Here is a 20,004-nt window from a genome sequence, read left to right as displayed (position 1 = left end):
TCGGAGCGGTTCTAAGGAAAACAGAAAGTATAATAAGGTGATTTAGACACCAGTAGTCTTTATATATAAACTTCAAAATTCTCGCTGGAATTATATCTTTCAAATGAAATCATAGTTTTATACATGACTTTAGTATTGAATGTCTTAAAAGTACTTTAAAATGCAAATCATGAGCAGAAAACTTAAAGAAGAGGTAAATAACAGGACTTTTTTTTTTTTAAATCTACATGAATCTAATGTAATGCATTTCTATAACAGTTTGATGGGAATAGAAGTGGAATTAGAACGGTTGTGGGTCCCTCTAGTGGTGTGAAAGGCTAGATAATACTTCAAATGATTCATAAATAGAAAATTATTTGTATCATGGAGGGCCTTATAAGTACAGTTATAATTGGCATGTGAAATTGAAATTTTCTTTCAAATGTATGTATTTACAGTTAGTGGAAATGTTCAGATATGTTATGTTTGATAGTATCTGCTATGTAAAAACTGATAAATAAATGTGTAGTTGCCTTTAATATGGAATCGTGAGGAATTACTTCCATGAAATGATTTCCTTTAATTTTTTAGGAAAAAAAACTCCTCTGGTTCCTTTTTCTATTAGCGCAGTGATACCCAAGAACCTCAGTTAAGCTCTTTATATTGGTACTAGTAAAGTTCAGTTATTTTTGTCATGGATAATTTCCTATTTACCTTTGGCTGTAGCAGGGAAGAAAGGGAAGGTATAGTTCTTACCCTGAATAAGCCTTGTTTTGACCAGGTCCGCATCAGAGGCCCTGTGTCTTTATCTCTGTATTAGAAGAAAGTTGAAGCATTTTGCTAGGATTTAAGGTTTCTATTAATAAAAATTTAAAACAAACCGTAATTGTCGTTTGTTCTTTCATTGTCTGTCCTTACACTATGAAAGATGCAAAAATTCAGAACATATCAGTATATTATGATTTTTAAGTGATTTTTGAGTTCTTTCCCCTACTTATTTTGTATGTTTATTTCAGCATGAGAAAAATACTTTATATACCTATGAAATTTGATAAAAATATTTTTTAGGTTTTCATGAAGTACAACACACTTAAAAGATTGGGAGTGGGAAGAGATTAAAATAACTGTCTTGGAATACAGAAGAAATCTATTGCATGAGGACAACTTGCATTATTTTATTTTTTTGTTGTATATACATAAGGTCAAAATAACTGATGTTAGTAAACAGAATTCTTTATTTTAGAGAAAAGCATTTTTTTAATATCAGCATCTCAGTTAAGATGCTTATAACAAGGTTATAATAATTTTAATAAAAAAATAACTTGGAAGTAAAAAATACTTTGGGTGATATTCTGGCTTCCAGCAGGGCATAAAGAATTAAGAAGGAGAGAAGGACCTGGGGCTCCTGTTCAATTTCATGTCCACCATTAGCCAGCAATGTGCCCCTGAAGCAAAGGCGGCTAATGCAGGGCTGCACTAGGAGAAGCATTGCCAGCAGGTCAAGGGAGATGATCCTGCCCCTCTACTCGGCACTGGTGAGGCCACATCTGCAGTGCTATATCCAGGTCTGGGTCCCCAGTACACAAGAGAGATGTGGACATGCTGGAAAGTGTCCAACAAAGGGCCAGGAAGATGAGTAAGGGGCTAGAGAGAGCTGGGACTGTTTATCCTGGAGAAGAGAAGGCTCAGGAGGATCTCATCAATGTGTACAAACATATGAAGGGAGAGAGGGTGCAAAGAGGACAAAGCCAGGCTCTTTTCAGTGGTGCCCGGTGATAGGACCAGAGGCAATGGCACAAAGTGAAACACGGGAAGTTCCCTGTGAACATCAGGAAACACTTTTTCACTGTGAGGGTCACCAAGTACTGGCACAAACTGCCCAGAGAAGCTGTGGAGTAGCCATCCTTGGAGATATCCAAAGGTCACCTGGACATTGCCCTGAACAATGAGATCTAGGTGGCCCTGCCTGTGCAGAAGGGTTGGACCAGATGACCTCCAGAGGTCCTTTCCCACCTCTGCCATTCTGTGATCCTGTGACAGCAGTATTACTGCCAGCAAAGCTGGAATGAAGTAGGCTTTTTGTTGTTCATTTAAACTCTCTCAGCTGCAGCAATGCTCTTTCTTTTTTTTTTTTAAATAAGAGAGAGAAAAGTAGGATTAATGTTTAAGAGTGGTGGTTTATGAGTTATACAAACTGATAATTTATAGAGTTTAAAATTATTAAGATTAATGTCTCAATAGCATATTGCAATGTAAAGAGTAATGACTGTTCAGCTTCACAGAAAACTGAATAATTCATTTGCCTCTGTGCCCACATCCTCATCAGAAAAAATACAGAAGCAAAAACATGTGCAACCCCCCCAAGTGACTTAGGAACACAGGCCTGTGCTGCCAAATTATCGCATTTCTGTGTTCTGTTGCGTGCTTAGCTGACAAAAGCTGTTGTTTTACTTGTATTACCTACATCATACTGTTCTGTCAAAGATTAATGGGTGGCATCTGTGACAGTGAGACTCATTTGTAGCATGGCAACAAAAGTAGGTTTTTGTTAGCGATAGATCTGTAAAAGACTAGTTATGATCAAGAAAATTCTCTGTACTTCCAGAAGAGTGCTGATTTTTCCTACGTAAAATATTTCATTTTAATGAGATTTGATGAAGTTCCTGGGTTTTGTATGTGACTTTATGGACATTTTAGATAATTTTATGACCTAAATATACAAATTTTTAAAAAATTTAATTTCAAACCTAATGACTTCTGTTCTGAAATTTGGATTTTAAGGGACTGCATCAAGATTGAGGGGGGGGGAAACTTTTTAACTGAAACCTGCACTCTGTTAACAGGAGCACCTGTATTGCTCCCTGCTGCTCTGTTCTGCAGGCTGGCAGTGCTCAGGCTGGAACCTCATGTCAACAGCTGCGGTCAGAAATACTGGTGGAGTAATGCAGCATGACAGAATCTATGTATTTGCCTGCTGTACGGTTGAACGTTTCCTTACAAGTAGCCTTTATCATATGTAGTACACCTGCTTACATAACTGGAATATACGTGTACCGGTATCTTCAGAGGAAATGCCCTTGGCCTTAATTATGATGGCTTTTGAAGAAAGATATTTCATGTGAAGTTGTCTGTGTTAGCCCTTTGAAACTGAGGGGAACTTCAGTTCACTTGAAGTGTTTCAGGCATGTCTGAAAGAGTATTCCAGTTTTGTCAATTTAATCTCTGTTGGCATGAAATGCTGCTGCATCTGACAAGATATTGTATGTTAGTGCAATTGTCAGTTCTGTTCAGAGGTGTTTTATTAGTGTAGAGGGGAAATTAATGTATTAATGAGTTAATGTAGAACTTCTGCAGGGAGAAAAATTATATGGATAAAAGTTTGTCTTATGTAGAATTAAACTGTTTTCACTAGAAACCACTGAAGTGTTTGAGGTTGTTAATAAGGCCACACCTTCCCCTGTACGGTATTTTAGACTGAGTTTAAGAACAAAAATTGTAACTGCTTACTCCACCAATGTCTAATGTGCCTTGTTCTTGGAAGGGCCAGAGGCCTGCAAAGTTGGGCTCATGTTGGTTTTGAGGATCTGAATTTTTGGAAAAGAGCATGTTCGTGTTGACTGCCTAACTTTGTACTCCCCCCCCTTTTTTTTTTTTTGGCGTAAGGCATTTCGGGTAGAATGAGGGAATATGAAACTTATCTGTCTATTGGTTCTGTACAACTGCTGTTGGGGATACTGCTGAAAAGAAAGTAGAGGCCAAGTTCGGCCTTAAGTATTTCAGAATAAAGACATCTGTCTCATTCCAGAGAAACTGTAGCTATGTATAGTTTGATCTTCAGGTTTCTAAAACATTTCAAGCAAATCAAGTGAAATTGAACACAGGTTAGCAACAGTCATTTGAATAGTTAAACTGCTTAACCTAATAAAAAAATATTTGGATTAATCTTTGAAAACAGGCTAACACCATTTTCTATAGGGATTTCACTATACTGGGAAAGGGAATTACATGTGCTCTGAAGCAAATGTGGTACTTGTTTGGCAGAGGAGAGGTTCTGAGCATAATTATCTTCCAAAGTAAAAAAATCCCCTGAATCTGTTTAAAACTTTACTATATGGCAAAGTTAAAAGAATTTCTGTGCTTTAAAATCTGTGTAAAAGTTATCTCTACATGTTCAAAACCTATTTAACTCCTGTATCAACACACAATAAATGGTCTTGCAGATGTATATATCTTATGTGATTTGCTAGGGAAACAGTTTGGATGTGTATAGATGAGAGCAGTTTTCCAGAAAGAACTTGTTTGCAGTACTATATGTGTGTTTGCACAATTTCTATAACATTTCTGTCCTTTCAATAGCAGAGTTCTTAAAAAAGATAAGTTTCAGCTGTGATGTAAATACTCAGTTTTCTTCACAGGTGCTTACATAGAAAACTCTCTGGGGGCTCTATAAATCCTATTAATAAAAAAATCTCGTGGCTGAAACATTTGATACACCAATAAAAAGAAATTACAGCGCCTTTGTTGTACCAGACTTCCCTGAACAGTCGTCTTTTGGTAAAAGTTTATTGGAGACAGTATTTATTTTCTTGTTTTTTTGTAGCAAATTCTGAAATTGAGGTGTCTGTGTCTGCGAGAAATGTGAGAAGGTTGCTTAGTTTCCAGCGATACCTGAGATCTTCCCGTTTTTTCCGTGGTATCACTGTTCCAAATTCTTCAAACATTTTAGATGATGATTATAATGGACAAGCAAAGGTTGGTCGCTTGATTTTTATTTTGTAAAACTGTTTTAAAAAATGGTTGCTAGTATATAACTGTATCTTATGTTAAGAGATAGTGCAGCCAAATACAAATTTTAATTATTTATTTTATATATATGTGTGTGTATGTGTGTGTGTTTGTGTGTGTATATATGTTTATATCTTAATAAAGTCAAGGCAAAATTTTTCTAACAAACTCCTTCACCTCCCACAAGTTTACTGGGATGACCTTTAGGGTTTATATGGCTAGCAGGTTTTTTTAATAACTCTAGTGACTGGAGGATGCACTGTAATAACTGAAGAAAAAGTGAAGAAAGAAAAATCAACTATTTAAGAAATGTAATGGAGCAATTTGGACAACTAACTCCCCTCCTGCCCCCCATTTCCTTTTTAGTCTAACCTTACTACTGAACTTCTGGAAGAGTGAGTGACTACTACTGAAAGCTCAATGCATAAATGGATTTATCAGACGATTATTATGCCAAACTGACTTTTTCTTTGGTGGGCAATTCTTCTAGAAAATAAAAGTGTGATAACTCTAATATATCCATGCTACAGTAAAGCATACTGGAAAGATGGGCAGTTTGAAAGGAATAGTTAGTTGGATGAAGGGCTAGTGAATTGAGGACAGAGGATGGATAGAACTGAAAGAGAAGGAGCAGGCAAAGTTTATAGGTTATTCTAGATCCCAAAGGCTGTGTTGTCTTAATGATCATGTGCAAAACTTCTTGTTAGTAACCTTGAAGAAGGAAAGGAGTACACTTATGTGCTGTACAGATACACTGCGTTATAATTAGGCTGCAGTGTAGGAAGAACCAGATAACCTGGAGGATGGATTTAAAAAGCATGCATTTAATTAAACAGCAGAAAGATCTTGTCAATGTTTTTTGTTTCTTCTGGTAGATGAGTTTTAGTGGCTGGTGGAGAAAAGCTAGAATGTAGTAAGTGGGTCACAAACAGCTCTACCAATCTAATGAGAGCAGGAGAAGGCACGTATCTGCTGTGAAATGTGCTGGGCAGGTATTTCTGATAGAGGTAGGGGAAGCAAGAGCTGTGACTGCTGAACTCTGGTGAAGTGAAGCCTCAAGTGCTGTTTGTTCTTGTTCATCTATGTTGCTGGACAAACTTCAGTTCATCTGGACCAGCTGTGAAGAAGTGCTAGTTCAGTGAGGTGGAAAGTCAAAAGGCAGTTTCTTAAAGAAATTAAAAGCTTGACTGATACGTTTAGTAAAGCATCTAGATATTATTTCACTTATATAAACAACAAGGGAAGGAGAGAAACTGAGGTGAAGGACTACACGGAGATTAACTACCAACTCGTTGCAAAAATTAAAATTGGAAGAAGTCTGAACATGGTCTGAATTCTTTCATACTGTTTCTGTTTTTAACCTGATCGTGTTAAATTTTACTTGAGAAATGACTAAAGGATGAAAGGAAACTCTAAAGCCAGTACTGTCAAGACACTTTGTGTGTCTCAGTTTTTCAATTTACAGCATATTTATGAAGTTTTTTCAGTTACCAGACAAATTAGTATTTTAGTACTATTTTTTGTATATAGAAATTCTAAGACATGCATCAGTTTCTGAAATCTTAAATACTACTGGCCTACAAGAATATAGTCATATACTGAGAAAAAAGTGACAGCTTTTGTGTTTTCTTTCAGTGTATGCTGGAGAAGGTTGGAAATTGGAATTTTGATATTTTTCTTTTTGATAGACTGACAAATGGTGAGTTTACTTTTATTTCATTTGTGTTTTATCTCTTAGCGTAACTGTTGCTCTTATGTTGTGGTATGTGATTGCTTGTTCACTAAAAAGCACCAATTTCATCAGGTGGTACTTTTTGATAGTCTTTAATCTAAATCCTGGTTTGCCTGGCTACTCTGTTAAAATGCCATCACTATCAGTACTGATAACAGTCACTGATTTATAGAAGAGGCCCTTCTTGTACTTTGTAGGTTGCTGTTCACTCTTTTATTATAAGCAGTAATCTGGTATAAATTAACAAATAATTTTGCTAATTTAGTACTTTTAATTATGGAATGCTGTTAATTTATATGGTTGTGTCCAAAAGCTCAGTTACATTGAACAAGTATTTTTCCAGTAAATTTAATGTAGAGAATTAGGAGCTGAACAGGCAGAAGCTGCTGTACATGTAGCTTGCACAAAATAAAAAAAAAAGAAAATATTATGGTTAGTTTTGTGCACTCATTACAAATAGCGGTAGGAACTAAAGAAGTTATTGCTTTGGAATTATATGGTTGTGTCCAAAAGCTCAGTTACATTGAACAAGTATTTTTCCAGTAAATTTAATGTAGAGAATTAGGAGCTGAACAGGCAGAAGCTGCTGTACATGTAGCTTGCACAAAATAAAAAAAAAAGAAAATATTATGGTTAGTTTTGTGCACTCATTACAAATAGCGGTAGGAACTAAAGAAGTTGTTGCTTTGGAAAAAAAAAAACAACCAACAAATAAAGCATTGTTTAAGTTACAGACATTTAGAAAAGAGATGTGCAAATGTGCTTGCTGGAAAGGAGGAGGGCTGCTGCAGTGGACAGAGGGGAGTTTTGTATTATAATCCCCAGCAATGGAAGCTGAGTTGTGAAGAAAATTGAAGGAGATGAGCAAGTCCAGCACCACGGTGACATTTGTGCCAGTGTGGGAAATGAATGGAGGGCAGCTCTTGCAGGCTTTTCATCAGTCGAATAGAGTAGAGAGATGCAGAGATGCAATGTGTTTAAAGTTGACAGAAGGAAAGAGAAATGGAAGTTGTGAAAGGAAGATAGAGTGCCAAAAGATAATTTTCTCTCCTGTTTTGTTGAAGGATGCTTGACTTAATCTAGTGTAAAAGTAGTATCCTGACAGTTTGATATAATACAGAAAATTTATATTAAAAGTGAAAACAGTAAGGATTTTTACAAATAGAACGTTTATATAAATAACTATAAACTTTAGATAACTGAATGAGAAAAAAGCTATGGGTGAAACTTAAGATGTTTGTAAGCATAGGTTATTTCAGATCAGTTTATCACATGGGAGTAATCTGAAATAATAATTTTTATATGAAACCTTCTCTATCTCTTAAGTATGCTTTTTTCAGATACATTTTAGATACTACCAGTACAGCTTCTGTTGTGGAAGCCTTACTATACCATCCTTTTTGCATCCTAATTTAGTCATTTTAGGAGGCCGTCTTGTTCTTGAAAGTTTGTAAGGGGAGAATGCTGTATATAAAACTCTACTTGATGAGCTGCCCTGGACCAGCCTGTAAGAAATGTTGTTCAAAGAATTGTGTATCTTATTGTGAGGAAGTGGTGCACGCATACAAATACATTAAGCCTAGATTTAGCAGTTTTTTGTCCTTTTGTGCCTCAATTTCTGTCTGTGCTAGGTTCTTTAATTCCTTCTAAATGAAGATTGTCAGAGTCAAGGTACCAAAACTGAGTTATCTGCCACTAAATATTATTTGCAGTGTAACAAATGGGCAAGCTATTTAAAGTAAACATTTGCAGGATATTTGTCTCTTACAGTTGTGCTTGTTTTACCACTGCAAGTGATTATGATATTATAGCTATGAGTAGGCAAAGTATTTTGTAAGCTTGTAATAGTATACATTTCCTAGAGAAACAAAACTTTTTCTTTGAGTTCTGGGTGAAACAGGGAGCAGTTTAGCAAAATACATGATGAAAATGAGAGATAGCGTATGTACAATGTAGGCTAATCTATAGTGTTGGTTAGCTTTTTTTCTATGCCTGGTTATTTTTATATTCAGTTTTAAGCTGTATGTCTGTTTATAAATATCATGATGCAAGATACCACAAAGTTGAATACCATTGTAACGGGTTTGCACATTGAAACCTGTCGCTTTTTTAATGTTCGTTAACATTTCCTCCTATCGGTTGACAGTAGACAATTGATGAATGCATTATAATTATGCAAAAATACTGGTAATTACTAGAAGGGATAGCTAATGGAATCTTGTCATGCAGTAAGATTTAAATGTTTATCATAAATTGGTGTAGAGAAATTTGCTTGTGTAATTTTTGTGACCAATTTGTTTGAAATAATACATTTCTTATGAGAGTCACTGATTTCATGGCTTCCAGTGAATTAGTATTTTCATCTTATTTTTAGGAAACAGTCTAGTCAGCTTAACCTTTCATCTGTTTAATCTTCATGGACTAATTGAACACTTCCAGTTAGATACGATGAAACTTCGTAGATTTTTGGGTAAATACAGCTTTTTATTATAATGAATATTGCTGTTTATCCGCATTTTTATACCTTAAATGAAGTGCCGATTATAGTTTAGCAATGAGGTTTCAAGAGTACCAATGCAGTCCAGATTGTGCAGTGATTTAAATTATATTGATTGAGACACTCTCAAAGTTTCTATGCGTATAGAAATCTCCATGTTAATCCAAGCAAGTATTAAAAAGTTCAGTAGTTTCATAGCAGAAGTTTTATTATATTTATTAAATCTAAATGTATGTGACATTGTGTGATGTTTTTATTGGGAAAGGTTAGACATCTCCTTTGTTTTGATTTTCAGTTCTGTTTTAATCTTAATTTCTGAAGTTCATTATATTGTTTCCTAACTGTATTGAACATGCCAGCTTGGCCATATTTAATAGTGTCAATTTGATGCTATTTCTTGCTTGCTCAAACTCTCCTACAAATAAACACAGTACTGTGGACATACTTTTCCCAGAGACAGAGTGTGCAAGACAATTTTACTCAAATGTTTGGGCCTGTGGCGCTGGAATGCTTCAATGGAAAGAATTGTAAATACGATGTAGAATATTTGAACGAAGTGGTACTTTCACTTGATGGCTGAAAGAGCTGTCTTTCTGCATCCCTGTGCCATAGGCACAGATTCCTTTCTTCAGTTCTTCTGTGACAGTACCTTTTATTTATTATTTTGGAGTGGGATGCTTTTTTTTCTATCTGAGCAGGAGAAACAAGTTTCTTGTCCCTTTTGGCAGGCTCTCACAGTTTCAGAGAAAACAATTTTGTGGTTACAAAGCTTGTCATTTAGCAGAAAGCTTTTGGAAGGCTTTTCTCCCCTTTTGAGTAAAGGAATGGTTTGGTGTTTTTTGGGGGGGTTTTTTTCATCATTTAGTTCTCTTTCAGCTTTAAAAAAATCAGTTCTGTCTTGCATTTCATCTTGTTTTAAAGTGGAATCAAATCCTTCCAGTTTTAAAAACGTAGATCAGCTGACCTTGAGGACTGATATATTGGAATGTGAAGAAAGTTGTTATAGAAATCTGGTCTTAGGCTACTCAAGTTGTAGCTGAGTGTGTTGTGTGTTTCTCATCTTGCTTATTTCCTCATTAGTTGAGATTTAGCAAAAGACAGCACTTGAAAGATGAGTTAGGACTGGCTGGATTAGTTAACTAGTTATCAAAAGATAACAGTAGTCTTAACTACATATGACTACTCAAAGCCATGTCACTAAAATGAGATTAGACTTGGAAGAAGGCAAAATTTTGTTCTAGCATTAAATTCACCACCTTTCTCTTTTCGTTAATGCCTTCTATTTAATAGCAGTAAGAAAAACATTTCTTAGCTCTGTCATAGCCCATCTGTCCAATCAAAAGAACCTTTCTTCCGAATACAGCTTCTTAGCATGAACCCAGTTCATTCTTTTCTTTTGCTACCTCTTACACCCCACTCCAAAGTAATCTGAAGATCAAATTCCAGAAGACTAGGACAGCTCAAGTGGTCCGTAGTGCCAGACACAATTCACTTGGAGAACTTACTGCAATCTTTTCAAGGAGAGAAACCTGATTTTTAGTTCTCAGTATGATCTCAACATTTATTTTTGTGTATATATTTCACATATGTATGTGTGTATATATGTTTGTTTATACACATACACAGTCTTTCTGTGATTTCTAAAGGTTATTTGGAGATCTGTCTCCTGCTGTGTGTTTTCAAGTTCTTATTCCAGACCTGAATAGGAAGAGAGAAAATACAAAGTACTACATTCCTGGAAGCATGGGGTTGTCTTGCCGATCTAGTTCTGGCAAACTGTAATCAAAGTATTATTCTAGGTCTGCTTTATTAAGATAAATAAAGTTAGGAAAATTGTGGACTTCAGGTAGCTGGACCAGCCTGTGAGGCTACAAAAAATGAGGAGCAAGCCAAAAACATCCTCATTCAGGCACTAGATGTGAGGAACAGGGGAAAGGGAGTTCTACTGCAGGTTAATAGAGCCTGAAGATGCTTGTTTCTGTTGTTTTCCATATGAGGTGTCAGCTATTTGCTGAGTATGATTGAGATTACGCAATGGTAACAGTGTTTTCCCTTTTCATGAAGCACAGCTCTTCACAAATACCATGGCAGTAATGCTCTAACATTACAGTCACAAGTAGATGGAGGGTACTGGGTAGGAAAAGAGTTTGTGGGCATGTTTGTTTGAATGGGACTGACTGTAGTCATCCAGGAGAATTTCTTTGGAGGCTTACTTGAAAGAGCTAATGTGTCATATCAGGCAAAACTTTAGAATGTAGTTTGATCGCTGTGCTTCAGATCTTCTCCCCCTCCATCCTTTTTAGCATTCTAGTTTTTTCACTCTACGTACTCAGGCTAATGTTGATGTCCTTTAAAGTATTCTACCTGTAATGGTTAAAGATAGCCAGGAAGATGAAGTAAAGAGGAGGAAAGCAAGGAAGAAGTTGAATAGGGAATATGAAATTTAGGAGTGGTTAGTCAGACCATCACCTAAATGAGATTCTTTTCTAAATTGCATAAAGGCTTAAATTTGTCTGGGTACAAGTACGAGAAGATGCCTAAACTATATGGAGGTGGCTTTCCATGACCACTCTTCTGAAAGGGAAAGAAAAGCACTTCATATGACAGGAAAGCAGTGCCGAATTCCACTGATCCAGTCTGTTTTCAAGGCATGATATGAAGTCATCCTAATGCTTTGGTAAATTCTGTCATCTTCATTTTGTTTCACAGGTTGCCTCAACATTCGGACAGGCTAGATTATCAAAGGGAGCCTTTCCTGGGAAGTTCTTGAAGTCAGATCTCAGATTATATATTGATTTCAAGTTGTTTAATTTTTGCTCTGAGACGACTTTACATGTAGTTGATTTCCTTTAGAAAATACTGTTTCTTCACATAAAAATCTCTTATACTTGGGTCTTGGTTCAGCTGACTATTTATTGACTTTGACACTTTTATGGGTATGTAACTTGTGATATTGCGTATTTCTGTGCCTAACAGGGACATATAAAATGCTACTTGAAAAAAATTGCTCTTTTATTTGAATTTGGATATTTGTTATCTTCCTGCAGTTATGGTTCAAGAAGATTATCACAGTCAAAACCCTTATCATAATGCAGTTCATGCTGCTGATGTGACTCAGGCCATGCACTGTTACTTAAAAGAGCCCAAGGTAAGGGAGCCTTCTCACTTTTACATCACATGTATATACAGAAATACATGTATTTGTGTGTGTGCATATAAATGTGTGCACATATATACACATTTTATTACAAAACAAATTTTATAAAAAAAAACCCCAAAACCCAACATAAAATGCTATTGAACACAAAAAGACAGGTAGTTACTCTCCATGTTGCTGAGGCTGTGGGTACATTCTTAGCAGTGTTCTTTTCTTTTTTCCCCTCTTCTGAACTGGAATTTGTCTTTTGTGTGACTTCAAGTTGAACCAGAGTAGGGAATTGATTAAGACAGCAGCTGTTTAACGTAGCCCTGTGCTCCAAGGCGCATACATAGAATTGTAGCCTGAGTCAGAGCTGGTGATAAAAAGCCCATATGTTTGTGGTTTGGTGTGGGATTTTTTTTGTGTGGTCGTGGTTTGTTTTTTTCCCTCCAGAAACTACCGTTATCCTTCCTTTGCTTATCTTTGATGTTAATGAATAGTATGCTTCTGCTAGAGGCACCTTAAAGGAAGACATCAGGAGTTCTCTTTGGCCTTTCTAAAAAAGGGCAGTGTGGCAGACCTGAAGGAGCTGAGCTAGTTGAGTGTTTGTTTCTTATTACTTGGACTGCCAGCAGTCTGCTGTGTGATGTATTAGACAATTTCAGACGGCTAATTCCTGTCCTTCTGTATTAAACTGAAAACTGTAATGCTCTCTGGGCAGGTGAGACAAGCTAGCTACCTGAATACAGTTCATCACCAATCTGATATTCTCTTGAATAGCATAGCTCTTTATTCTGCTTCTGAAGGAAAAATGAGTAAGTTGCAGCTCCATCGATGTTTTTCAGAGGCTCTTTGCCCACTCCTTCCACTCAGTTTTTCAGTGCTCTCAGATCAATTGTTGGTGCGGTGAGCCAAATCAGAGCTGGTACATGATGAGTTTTTTTATTGCATGCAGTTTGGAAGCTCTGAGCATTTTTTATTTAACACTTGTGATGGAAGTTTGTAGTGCTTTGGATACAAGTATAGACTTTGTATTTTTAGTAGCATATACAGCTACTGGTTCAGTTGTACAAGTACGTTATAAACATGTGAGGCATGATAGACAGCAAATGCAACAGGGAATATAAACAACTTCTCCTCACAGGGTGTTTGCTGCATTTCACTTTTGTGTGGGCAGAACTGTCCTCTCTGTTTTAGTGCAAGCTAGACTTTATTAGTAAGTTTAACTCACAAATGTCCCAACCAGAAGTAGTAGCAGCTATGGGCAGTGAAAATAAGTCCATGCAGTTTCATGCCGAGTTAATAGACATGCACATACTTCTTGAAAATACTTATTTTTGGCAGGTTTTCCTCCTTCAGTTCTTTCCCTGGTAGGCTTTGAAATATAACTTCGCATAAGAGTTCCATCCATTCTGAACAATTCTGATATCTTCCAGAGCATTAGTTTCTTCCTTTTAAAATTAAAAGTTTTAGTGTTTTTTTAAAATGTACTTTGTATTTAAAGCAGGATTGACACATACAGACAGAGCTGGTGTCCTGGTTTCAGCTGGGACAGAGTTAACTTTCCTCATAGTAGCTAGTGTGAGGCTGTGTTTTGGATTTGTGCTGAGGAGAAGGCTGATAACACACTGTTTATAGTTGCTGCCAGAACAGCCAAGGACTTTTCAGCTTCTCTGCTGTGACAGTGTCTGCAGGTGTAGGAGAAGCTGGGAGGGAGCACAGCCCTAGTTACTAGCCTAGGATTTGACCTTAGGTTTAGGACTGAGACCCATATTGGACAATGGTATGTTCCATGTCATGCATGTAATGCCCAATGTGTAAATGAGGATCTGTCCGGAAGTTCATGCTCTCTCAAGGTCATCTTCTCTCTTGGACACTCGGGCTCTTATCTCTTTTCCGGAATTGCGGTTTCAAGACTCTCCCTGCTCTGGGATTGTTAGCCAGGAATGGGCTGAGCCTTGGTCACTGGGTGGTGAGCAGTTGTACTGTGTATCATGCATTTGTACATTTGTATATGTTACTATTATAATTATCATTATTTTCAATTTTATTGTAGTTTAGTTTATTAAATTGTTCTAATCTCAACCCATGAGTCTCTTTTCCCTTTACCCCTTTAATTCTCTGGGGGGAGAGTGAGCGAGCGGTTGTCTGGTGTTTGGCTGCTGGCTTAGTGGGTTGAAACCACAGCACTTGGTAAATGAGTTGGAGAGATAATTTTAAGAATTCACTGCTTTTACAGGATCTGGTTAGAAATGGTACCAGCCAGAAGGGTGGCATTTTGTGTGCCAGGATTTTCTAAGACTGAACCTTCCTGTTCAGGAAGAATAATGCTTAAAGCATTGTTGAAGTTTTGTAACTTTTGAGGGGAAATAATGTGAAAAGTCAGTGGAACACTATTTTACATTATTAAAATTCTCTCTATTGGCTCTTAGTTACTAAAAAGGAAAAACAAATGTGACACCTATGCACTTTTTCTAAGGGCATATTTGTATTGCTAACAGAATTAAATTTGTCATTATTATCTTACAGCTTTCCAAATCTTTAACTCCATGGGATGTTCTGCTCAGTTTAATAGCAGCTGCGACACATGATTTGGATCATCCAGGTGTTAACCAACCTTTCCTAATTAAAACAAACCATTACTTAGCAACTTTATATAAGGTAAGGAAAAAATCAGTTGTTTTGTTAAGATGAGGTTTGAAAAATGCTTGAGGAGTACAGAGAAGGAGTGTAAATTGTGATGTGTTTAGCTAGTGATAGGTTTGAATCCAGACATTGTTTCCATGCCACTGGGATAAAAATAATGTGCACGCTAACAAAGTATTTAGGATTTGTGAGTTTTAACCTCCTTGGGGAAAAAAAAAAAAAAGAAGAGAGAAAAATACCACCCCAAAACCCGATGGAACTGTCTGGTACTACTCTTAGTATATAGCTCTTCCATGTAAGAAAAAGTCATTGATACCTGTAATACCCTCTTCATTTGCAGAATACCTCAGTATTAGAGAACCATCACTGGAGATCAGCAGTGGGGTTGCTGAGAGAGTCTGGTTTATTTGCACATATGTCATTAGAAAACAGGTATGTTTATACAAAATAGTGTAGATTAGTTTAAGATGTAAGTAAGGTGTCCCTTGAGTAAGACAGCCTTGCAAAACAAGCTAAATTAATTGCATGGCAGTTCTGAATAAAAACAGTAGCTTGTGATCTATTTTAAGAATTCCTGGATACCGTGCCGTTGGGGTAGAGCAGTTCATGGTGCAATGGGATATTCGGAAAATAATATTTACTGTGCACATGCTGAAGAAGTGTATTCGTATAGTCAAGCACCTGTTTGGATTAAACTTGGCAGCTTTTTCTCATTTTGCCATCACAACTGGAGTTTAAAATAGACCCTCTTCACCTACTTTAACAAGAATTAAGCTTTCAACAATTAGTTTGTGCATTTTTAAGGAAAAAAAAAAAGGGGGAGGGGGAGCTAAAAGCTGGTTTAGTCTTCCTGAAAGCTGCCAATGAAACAACCTCATGTGTCTATGGATGTTGTAGAAATTTTTCAGAGAAGGAAAACAAAAAAGAAACATTTCAGTGAAAATGGTGATTATAAAGCTTGTGACTTGTATTTGTATAATAATGAATACAATAAAAAGACATGGAAATCTAGTGATGGCTTTTGTTCTTAATTGTTATGCTTTTTGAATGCTTGTGATCACTAATTTCAGGCAGCTGATGGAAAGCCAGATAGGTGATCTCATTCTTGCCACAGACATCAGTCAGCAAAATGAGTACCTGTCCATGTTTCGATCCCATTTGGATAGAGGAGACCTATGTTTAGAGAATCCAAACCATCGGCACTTCATTTTACAGGTGATATTTTTGGTAATATTTCTGAAAACATTTTAGCATCAAAAATAATTTACTTAAAATGCTAACTAATGCTTCTTCTATGTTATCTCCTACTTTCAAAACAAAGTAGAAATGCCTTTTAGTCATTTTGTTTCATTGCAAAAAGGTTGTTCCCTCCAATCTCCCCTGCCCCCAACAGTTCTCCTAAGTGATGTTGTGTAAGTCTAATAACTTAGAGCTGCTAAGCCAAGTAGAGTTGTGTTTCCAAGACAAGATTTAGTTCTGATGACTCCAGTGCAGTCTCAGAACTGAGATGCTTTGTCAGAACCTGTTTCAGGAAAGGAAAGCACTGATGTTGTGAATCAGCTTGCAGCTGTGCTAGAGAGAGGTTTAGCAAGCTTTAAAAACAAAAGCCTTGAGAGTCTCTTTAGTTTTATTGAAGTTTTTAGAATTAGGTTCATATTGTGGGCTATAAAAGAAAGTGGACAAACAGATAAGTTCAGTCCTGTGCAAACCATTATTAAAAATGTGAACTTCAGAGCCAGAAATGCAAAATACTGTCTGTTTACTTTGATGTTTCTTTTTTGGAATTTATTGTTATCTCCTGTCCTAGTGAATATGCTAAATATAGTACCCCTGAAATGCTTTGACTTGACTGAGTTTCCAGGTTATTCAGAGATGATAATGAGATCTAATAGTTCCCTGAGTGTTTTTTAAATACGATTACAGAACATTAGGGAGAAGCACAAATGGTAGGTAGGTTTGTTATTCACAAAACTTAATGTGCTGTCAGGAAATATATAATTGCGGATGCTTCTGTTGGAGGGAGAGGTGATCTAATGCTGTATGTTAACTTCCTAGATGGCTTTGAAGTGTGCTGATATTTGTAATCCATGTCGGACATGGGAGCTGAGTAAGCAGTGGAGTGAAAAAGTAACAGAGGAGTTCTTCCATCAAGGCAAGTAAGAGTAGACGTATCTGTTGGTACGTATGTATTTGTACTGTGGAGAGAGCGACTATGAGTCACAGCTGCTTGCGAATAAAGGGATGTCTGTTCAGGTCTGTGAGGCCTGTTGGTGAGCAGGTAAGAGCCAGGAAGGAGATTTTTAGTTACCATGCAGTTAAGGCTACTTACTTATGTATGCAGTTAATAAAGCTTTTCATTGACAAATGGAGTGAATTTTCTCCATTATTATTTAATTGTATTAATAATAAAATAAAGTGTGCTTCTCCTTTCTTAAGGCTAGTTTAGCTGACTTAAGACATGCTAATTTGTGCATGGATATGATAAATGGGGAACAGACTGCTTTATTTGGTGCTAATCATGTGAAGCTTATTCTTAGATAAAGGCGATGGGGAAGCAGAATAAAAAATTGCCTTCAGTGAGAAAATTTTGAAGACTAAGCTATTCTTTTCTGTATTGCTTAGGGGGGAATCTTAATTTGTCGTTTCTGTGGCAGTCTGAGGTTTTGCAAGGAAGTGTGTTAATCCTTCAGGAGACTGATTTGATTTCTTTTTTTTTCTTGGTATTTTTCATCAAACAATTAAGTACTGTTCGTCTCACTGACAGACCTACTTGGGGTTTTTTGGGAGATGGGGGAGGAAAGTGAATGCATTTAACCTGCTGAAAGATGCCATCCTTGTTAACCAACTTGCACAAGACACCTCTATCAGTGTTTGATTCCATTTGGGTCTGGACTTGATGATTTAATAGTTATACTTTTATTTCTTTAGGAGATATTGAAAAAAAGTATCACTTGGGTGTGAGTCCACTTTGTGACCGACAGACGGAAACTATCGCCAACATCCAGATTGGTAACTGCACTTCAATTTGTTTTAGTAATTTTTTTTCAGGATGCAGTTTGAAAAAAGTACCTTTTAGATACATTTCCTAGAGGTTATACATGCTCTGTATGTATGCGTGGCAACACTTTGTTACAAATAGTGATTTTTTTCAATTTGCTATATAACATTTCTCCCTTGAATTGAGTGTTTATGAAAGGTGCTGCACTGACAGTCCGGGAGACCAAAGCCCTGTGTTTTCTGACAGGGCAGGTGAAACATGGAAAGCAGCTGTTTGACTTTTCCATTGCTGCTGCCCAGAACGTTCCTAATCTGGACTGGCCACTTTGGGAAGAGGGGCATTCATTCTCTTGTCCATGCGGTCTCAGGTGCCTTTCGCAGAGAGGTTGCCACAGTCGGATTCCGGTTCTCTGGGTTTAGCTCTCTGGAATGTTATCATTCCTTTTAAGTGCAACCTTAGAAAGGGTGGTGGACAGAGATTTGATGGAGAACTGTGAATAGTCACAATATTAATTTTTTGCTAAGTTGAGTTGAATTTAAAATAGTGAAAGGGCTGACTTTTTATAGGTTTTTTTAGTCAAGTTAATGTAGATTGAATAGGACTCAAACATAGTAAAGAAAATAATCAATTTAACAAACATAATGTGTATTACTACTTGAAATTTGAGATGAAAAACTGATCTGTTCAATCAGCTGCACTGTTGTAATTTAGCATGTTAGAAAATCATACACTTCTGTAATTGACATTTTGATTTTGCTTGTTTTGACACTGAATTTTTCGTTCATACAAATAGACAGTATAAATAAGGGCACCTGCACATACAAACATGTATATGAATGTGTGTTGATGTCTTGTGGGCTTTTTCTGTAAAAGTTTCTGTAATTTGTATTTTTAGTCAGATTGATATTGTGAAAATAATACATTGTTTTTCCCATGTAATATAGGTCAGACTGTCCATGGCATAGAATCATAGAATGGTTTGGGTTAGAAAGGACCTTAGAGATCATTTCGTTCCAACCCCCCTGCCATGGGCAGGGACACCCTCCACTAGCCCAGGTTGCTCAAAGCCTCATCCAGCCTGGCCTTGAACCCCTCCAGGGCTGGGGCATCCCCAGCTTCCCTGGGCAACCTGTTCCAGTGTCTCACCACCCTCACAGTGAAGAATTTCTTCCTAATATGTAGTCTAAATCTGCCCTCTTCCAGTTTATAAAATCTTTCTTTTAGAAATTTAGGTTTTCTAAGTGAATTTGCGTGATGCAGTTGCTTGATATTTAGATTCCACCCCCCCTCAATGTTCTCCAGTTGGTCATTGTTGTGAAAGAAAGGAGGTTAATTTATAGTCCAATATCATGCTGTTCTTTTGCCTAGTAAAATATTCTACATTTTGAGAGATTATTTTGTGAAGATGCTCTAAATATTGAAATGAATTTTTAAATGCACGTTAAAGAAGAGTAGTCTGATGAATTGTTTATTTTTTGCTATTTTAAAATATTTAGTTTTGAGTGGTGTTCTTCTGTTTTTTTTCACTTGGATATGTTTGTTTGCTTGTTTTTGAAGGTTTTATGACCTACTTAGTGGAACCACTGTTTGGGGAATGGGCCCGGTTTTCAAACACCAGGCTGTCGCAGACAATGCTTGGCCACCTGGGACTGAACAAGGCTAGCTGGAAGGGAGTGCAGAGGGAACAGTCTGGCAGCGGTGACGATGTCGACCCCACTTTTGAGGAAATGGACTCAGACATATTACCTCAGGAACCTCGATTGTCCTGACCTCAATCTTCATGACAAAACTGCCTCTTCTCTTGGTATCTGCGTGGTTGGATTAAAGGAGAATACTTGCCAGCCCAAGGTTTTGGTAAAATGATGCCAGCATTATTTATTTCCAAGTTTTCCTTTGACACAGACCATTTGAACCAGATTTTTTTTTAAACTGCAAGATCTGAACAAAGAGCAATATGCATATGCCTCAGTTGGTTTTCGTTTGGAACCTTGAATATGCAAAACACAGCAGTGACTGAGCCTTGGAGGAACAGTATGAAAGCTTCATTGTGCCACATGGCTTTGTTTTTTTGGTGAAATTTGGAATACAGTCTTCAAATCTAAGACTTGAGGTGGATTGTTCCACTTTCTTGGAATTTAGCAAGACTTGCATCAATGTGTTCAAAGCATACCTTCCACTCAGTCCCTCTTTTAATACGGAAATGTGAAGTGCCCAGCCTCTGCTGCCTC

General features: G+C 36.9%; 1 protein-coding gene across 1 annotated transcript in view; it reads left to right on the top strand.

The window, feature by feature from the left end:
• PDE7A (phosphodiesterase 7A) overlaps positions 1 to 19,621 on the top strand; it is a 42,463-nt gene extending 22,842 nt beyond the window's left edge. Inside the window, exons 4-13 of the mRNA XM_010085068.1 lie at positions 4,580 to 4,731; positions 6,400 to 6,463; positions 8,871 to 8,966; positions 12,041 to 12,141; positions 14,662 to 14,793; positions 15,119 to 15,210; positions 15,849 to 15,993; positions 16,834 to 16,930; positions 17,707 to 17,787; positions 19,334 to 19,621. Coding sequence (XP_010083370.1) covers positions 4,580 to 4,731; positions 6,400 to 6,463; positions 8,871 to 8,966; positions 12,041 to 12,141; positions 14,662 to 14,793; positions 15,119 to 15,210; positions 15,849 to 15,993; positions 16,834 to 16,930; positions 17,707 to 17,787; positions 19,334 to 19,545 — 1,172 coding nt within the window. The 3' untranslated portion in view covers positions 19,546 to 19,621. The remainder of the gene's footprint in view (positions 1 to 4,579; positions 4,732 to 6,399; positions 6,464 to 8,870; positions 8,967 to 12,040; positions 12,142 to 14,661; positions 14,794 to 15,118; positions 15,211 to 15,848; positions 15,994 to 16,833; positions 16,931 to 17,706; positions 17,788 to 19,333) is intronic.
• The last annotated feature ends 383 nt before the right edge of the window (positions 19,622 to 20,004 follow it).

Source organism: Pterocles gutturalis, unplaced genomic scaffold (assembly GCF_000699245.1).
Source record: "Pterocles gutturalis isolate BGI_N339 unplaced genomic scaffold, ASM69924v1 scaffold7276, whole genome shotgun sequence".
In the NCBI taxonomy this organism is placed as follows: Eukaryota; Metazoa; Chordata; class Aves; order Pterocliformes; family Pteroclidae; genus Pterocles; species Pterocles gutturalis.
This window is presented reverse-complemented; position numbering and strand designations above follow the sequence as displayed.